Source organism: Lycium ferocissimum, chromosome 4 (assembly GCF_029784015.1).
Source record: "Lycium ferocissimum isolate CSIRO_LF1 chromosome 4, AGI_CSIRO_Lferr_CH_V1, whole genome shotgun sequence".
NCBI classification, from domain to species: Eukaryota; Viridiplantae; Streptophyta; class Magnoliopsida; order Solanales; family Solanaceae; genus Lycium; species Lycium ferocissimum.
This window is the reverse complement of record NC_081345.1, coordinates 55,211,492-55,218,055: the sequence shown is the minus strand read 5'-3', so window position 1 is coordinate 55,218,055 and position 6,564 is coordinate 55,211,492. Positions and strand designations below refer to the sequence as shown.

General features: G+C 30.4%; 1 protein-coding gene across 1 annotated transcript; it reads right to left on the bottom strand.

The window, feature by feature from the left end:
* Positions 1-5,732: 5,732 nt before the first annotated feature.
* On the bottom strand, positions 5,733-6,244 carry LOC132054208 (agamous-like MADS-box protein AGL29). Its single transcript, XM_059446254.1, has 2 exons — positions 5,944-6,244; positions 5,733-5,803 (listed from the first exon to the last, which is right to left on the bottom strand). Exons 1-2 carry the CDS (start codon positions 6,242-6,244, stop codon positions 5,733-5,735), a joined length of 372 nt encoding a protein of 123 aa, XP_059302237.1.
* Between the last annotated feature and the right edge of the window lie 320 nt (positions 6,245-6,564).

Here is a 6,564-nt window from a genome sequence, read left to right as displayed (position 1 = left end):
ATATAATACTCTATTTATAGGAAAATTAAAAACACTTTCTGATACCAAAACAAAAAAGAAAAAGAAGAAAACATCCAGGCCAAATACCATATGTATATAGCCAATATGTAACATTCTATTTATAGGAAAAATAAAAACACTTTCAGATACCAAAATAAAAAGAAAAAGAAGAAAAAAATACACTCTAAACCAAATACCGTATGTATACATAATACACCTACTGTAAAAATAATAACAACAAAAAAAATAGGGCTATTGGTGCACACCGCATTAAAAAATCTGAAGATATTTGTTGGGAACATAAACTATGATTAGCCTAAGTGAAAGAGTATTTTTTTTTTCCAGGAAGAGCATTGATGTAATAGCACATAATAATAAAATAATAAAGAGCCAAGATTCCCTTGAAAAATCATGTGAAGTTACGATTATATCCCCATTTGTGCCAGTTTGTGACAAAAATAGTTGTGCCAATATTTTTTTCCAGGAAGGGCATTGATGTAATAGCACATAATAATAAAATAATAAAGAGCCAAGATTCCCTTGAAAACCATGTGAAGCTACGATTATATCCCCATTTGTGCCAGTTTGTGACGACAATGGTTGTGCCAAATATAATTTTCCAAAAAAGTAAAGCTTTAAATTGATAAATTGATTTGTGGACGCTGGGCAATTCGCGGGAATGGTCTTATTTTGGGGTGGTTTTTAATTTTTATACCTCAAATTGATGGTCTTTAATTTTTATCCTTCGCATAATATCATGAGATTTGGGGTTCGAGTCCCAGCTCAATAAAAAAAAAAAAGAAAAAAATTCGCAAGGCAGAGTTTTGTAGCAAAGTTACAGAGTTTTGCATTCAAAACTCTGCTTGCAGGTAGAATTTTTCATTCAAAATTCTGCCTGAGAGTTGCAAAACTCTACCTTGGGAATCCAAACCACTGCCTTGCGATTTTTTTTTTTTTAATTGAGTTAGAGTTCAAACCCAAAATCTTTTATTAGGCCAAAGGCAAATATTAAAGACCACCGATTTGAGTGGCAAAAATTAAAGACCAGTGCTTTTTTGAAGGGCAATCCGCACAAAAAAATGTAAGTTAATATTATATGATGTTTTGGACTTAATGACCGGATGTTTTGGGTCATTTTTATTGTACAACGGCTGCAAACTAGTGGAATGAGTGGTATATCGGCAAAGCTTTCCTTTAAAGAATAATTGTAACCGCAGTTTTGATTCTACATAAATTCCACATAAGGTAGAAAGTTCCTTTATTTTTGTATAAAGATCTTTCAACCTTTTGAGGTTGTATCCTTAACACATTTGTCTTTTGAGAAAACTTCATCTCAATATTCTTGTTTGACAACTCTTTCTTTTCATAATTACAATAATAAGAAATGAAAAGATGCAATTTCTTTTCAAAATTTTCATATGGCATACTGTGGCTTGACAAAGACGCAGGTGGTTGTTTGGCCTTCAAAAAAGGATCGACCTTCAATTGAAAAATATAATAATTACAATTTCCATTCTAAATAATTATAAAAAAATGTACCCAAAAAAACAAAAAACAAAGATAAGGTAGAAAACTCTTTTTTATTTTTATTTTTATTTTTTTATTTTTTTATTTTTTCTGCCTATTAGAGACCGTAACTTTCTCAACACTTTCGTCTTTGATAATCTCGATCACAGTATATTTTTTCTTACATGAGAACTCTTTCTTTCCATGTTCAACTAGAAGAGTGAGGATTTTTCAATTTCTCCTCGAAGAGTTTTTTAAACTTGAATTAGAATGAGGGCATACATTTTGAATCAACTTGGAATTTGATATAATGAGAGAATTATCCAAAGAAACTTAACAAAATGATATTTGTAAAAGCTATTTAACTACACAAAATATTAACTCCCTTTCACAAACAACTAAATTCAGCATTCTCTTGTGAACAGTAATACATTTTTATCCAAGAAATAACAAATTTCAGCATTCTCTTGCAAATATTAATACATCTTTATCCAAGAAATAACTGATTTCAACATTTTCTTGTAAAAATTAATACAACTTACCCAAGATTATATAAGATGAATAACTCTGTTAGTAAATTTAAGATATTGTTGAGATTTTATGATTTAAATGATTGATTTTAATTGATATTATTGTGGATGGGAGGATTTTATTAAAATGATATAAAGAGAAAGAATCATGTAGACCAAAACTAAAAGAGGATTTACATTACTGCATTTGCCGTGAAAGATGAATCCAAAAAAATATAAGTGATAATTTCAGAGACCTCTCCTCACGTTTGACCTCGTAATGCTAACCTTCCTCGTGATTTATGATATTACGTTTACCTCTCTTATTTTGACTTTTTGTTGTAATAACAAATCTTTTAATTAATTTATCATTAAAATTAAAAATTACAATCCGACTAATTTACCCTTTCTAATATATTTTTTATTTATTTGTTTTATAAACAAGAAGACGTCCTTCTAACGGATTGAAATCGATTAACGACGACTTCTCTTTGAAAATAATAATAGCTCTTCCACCATATCTGCAAATACAATAACTGCACCTTGTTTGATGTTAATCTTACTATTCCTGTCCATTGTCAACTCAAAATTATTCCTCAAAAACACAACGCCTCATAAACCTAATTAAAGAGTTAATTTTTGACATTAGATTTCTTGAAAATAAAAGGCATCTCAAAAAATTCGACCACCCCGGGTCTCTCCCCAACAATCAACATAGCTACAAGTCCGCGACTTAAGTGACACAAAAAAAAAAAAAGGTTTTAGTTTGGTCTCTTTCATGCCTTACGTAATACGTGGCGTGAAAAAAATGCTACTTTTTTTTTTTTTTGTAAAGCTATCAAAATCACGTTTTTTTTCATACTTTGGGCAAAGATTAGTCAAGTTTCAAAACCCCAAAATATTAATATTTTATATAGAACTTCATATCTTTTTTTTTGCGTACAATAACGTCGGCTCATTACATCAAGTATAACTAAACATTTGGATCTTCGTTTTAGGGGTTGTAAAGTGCCCTGAAGTAAGTTTTATTTGTTTGGAAACTTGTCATCTTTAGATTTAAATGTCATATTTTATAGGGTTTTGATTTAAGTGTGTTATTATTTAGTCAAGTCGAATGTATAAATAAAAATATTATATTACAAAATAATTCATCCAATACGAGAGGTTCAACCAAGGTATAATATATCTCATTCAATGCTCCCACCAAGGTTTGATCCCATGTTGTTGGCATAAAAAAGAAGTAAGTAAAAAAGAGAGGCTAAACCACCAAGCCAAATTGGAGAAAGCAACAAAGTAGACACTTTTTATTTTTTATAATGTTCACTAATGCTATCTAACTCGTTTTCATAAATTGAATTTTGAACCTCGAAATTGACATTCAAAACATCATTACCACAGGGTTAGCATCTCGAAATAGATTTTTTATCATTAGATTTTTACTAAAGATGAATGAAATTTTTGCACAAATTTGGGGCAAAATTCAAATTGAATGGGATAACATGTGTTTTTTTAAAAACCGGCTTAGCCAAACCTCATTGTGGCTGTTTGCCCGGCTAGATCTCGAAAAAATACCCCGAGTCAAAAAAAAAAATCGCGTAAATCGGACATCCGAGTGCAAAGTTATGACCATTTAAAGTTTCAATAATTTACAACTAGTTTTCTACCAATGCTCCTGTCCTTATTTTTTTATTTACGTCAAATTATCTATGATACATAGATTAATTAAGGTCATGCCACAACGTTAAGGGTTCGGAGCTACTCAAATTTAACATTTAACGTGGGAATATATCAATTTTTTTCGTCCCACTGTAAACACAATTCAACATTTGTTTCGATTAGCAATCATAATTTTTTTTTAATGTATATACCTCATATGTATGGGCAACAAGTTTTTTGGCCTCTCATTTTTTGGCATCTTGTGTGGGCAACAAGGCCGTGGTGGTGCAAGTACGTCTCATGGTGGTAGAACATCTCGGAGTAAAAGAGCCTCTCGTACTTGAAGTTTTATTTTGAATATTTTGTTATTGTAAAAAATGATGTATTACTTAATGCAATGAATTATTTTTGAATTATTTTGAACCTCTCGTATTGGATGAATTATTTTTGAATATAATATTTTTATTTGTACATTCGACTTGACTAAATAATAAAACACTTAAATCAAAACCCTATAAAATACGACACTTCAAGTTTTCAAACAAACAAAACTTACTTCGGGGCGCTTTACAACTCCTAAAACGATAATCCAAACGTTTAGGTATACTTGATGTAATGAACCGACATTATTGTACGCAAAAAAAGATATTAAGTTCTATATAAAGTATTGATATTTCGGGGTTTTGAAACATGACTAATCTTTGCCCAAAGTATGGAAAAAACGTGATTTTGATAGTTTTTTTTTTAAAAAGTAGCCTCTTTTACGCACTGATTTTGTGCGTGAAACCTACTTTTGTAACTTTTTTTTTTTTTTTTTTTTTTTTTTTAAATTTTGGTTCCATTTTTTTTTTTGGGTCACTTAAGTCATGGACTCCATAGCTACTTACAAAAATATCTAAATTTTAATTTTAAAATATTAAATGTAGTTTCAAAGATTAGTTCAATTAATTTCGAAAAGCGAAACGTGACAAGTAATTTGAAATAGCATGAATAACTAAGATATTAGATCATTCAATTACAAGATCCTTTGTCTTCTGGTAGGAGTATTATTTATAATCTTTTCCTGTTACAAGGTTCAATTAGATGGCCACTTAATAAATTTTTATACTTTAACATCCTCTTGAGACTAAATCTAGTTACAGAAAATATCTAATAATTCTATTAAACTCTTTAAACTTATTCTGCTTCTGAAAATAGTCGAACCCATGACTAACCATTTAATTCATCTCATCAGTTTATTGACGCCACTTGTTATTACTAGCCACAAATTCATATTTTATTTCAAATTCACAATGTTGTAATTAAGATTGTACAAAATATAATAAGATACGCTCATCCTTTATGTTTTAATAATAAGTATGAAAATCCGATAGCATTTACTAATAATCATCTTTTTATGTATTAACAATTTAAAAGATTAAATAGAGCACCAAATAAAGAAAATCTAGCGGGCCAAGGCTTGACCTGCTCCAGCCCGCCCTTTCCTATTTACATTCCTAATGTAATCTAGTTTCCGCTTATGTGTAAAATGGAATGAGCTCTTGCTCTTTGATAAGCATTGACATTCCGTCTTCACCAATAATGTACGCACCAAGCGCTAATAGAAAGTAAGAATGTCTTGCCGCTTAACTGTTGGGGATAATTTTAGAGATCTCCCCTCATGTTTAGCTTCATAATACTAACATCCTTGTGGTTTACAGTATTACGCTTACCGAAATAATTCTTTTAATTTATTTTTCATTGATTAAAAGATTTTTTAAGAAAATCAAAATAAGGAAAGTTAGCGTAATATCATAACCATAAGAGAAATTAATGTTTCGAGGCCAAACAGTAAGATCTCCATAATTATCCCAAAATAAAATGTAGAAGTTAGAAGAAAGTTGTGCTGAGAACAAAGATACATTTAGGGCTAGGTATTATATTTGGAGAAAAAAAAATGTAAATAATAAACAACATAAAACATTTACTACTTGAAAAAGTTCACTCCTTAAGACAAGTCATTGTGAAGAAACAACATTACTAATAAACTTTATTTGAATCTTATTATATTAAAGTTTCTGTTTAAAGACTCAACCAATTAGATGGCAAAGTCGAAGAACTAGCATCATTCATTTCAAGCACAAATTGTGGATCTTCAGAGCGAATCACAGATTGTAGCTGAACAATTTCCTTAACCAATTGAAGTTCAAATTTCTCGATCTTTTGATCAAATTTCTTATATCTTTCCAAATCAGTCAAGTTAAATCTTTTGACGGACAGTGTGTGAAAGTACCTTCAGTAACTTTTCCTTTGTTCTCACTTTCTTCTACCTTCCTTTTCTTCATTATATAACGGCTTGACGAAGATGCACTTGGTTGATTGGACTCCAAAAATTGGTGGACGACCGATTCAACATCAGGCTTACTAAAGAAAAATGGTTGACCTCCAATGGAAAAGATAATAACTGCGATCTCAATTCCACATAAAATAGAAAGCTCTTTTGCTTTCTTACTGAGAGATTTCTGCATATTAGAGATTTTAGCATGCTCAGCACATTTGATAAACTCTGTCTCAACATTTTCTCTTCTTTCCATGATTACAACAAGAGGAGAGGGAAAGATGCAATTTATTTCCCAAAGCGTACACGAAACTTGAATCACAATAAGTACATTCTCGAGCCAAACATGCAAATTTATAGCAATATTTTTCGAGAAAATAACAAAAATGGTCCCTTATGTTTGGGGGCAGGTTCAAATTAGGCCTTTAAGTATGCATTGAACATTATTGGTCCATTAGTTTTGTCAAAAGTTAACGCATTTAGTTTCCAGCAAATATTTAATAATTTATATCTTTAGGTTTGACAGAAACAGTGGGAAAAAAAGATTCAACCAGAAACACCAAGAAAGTCTCATCA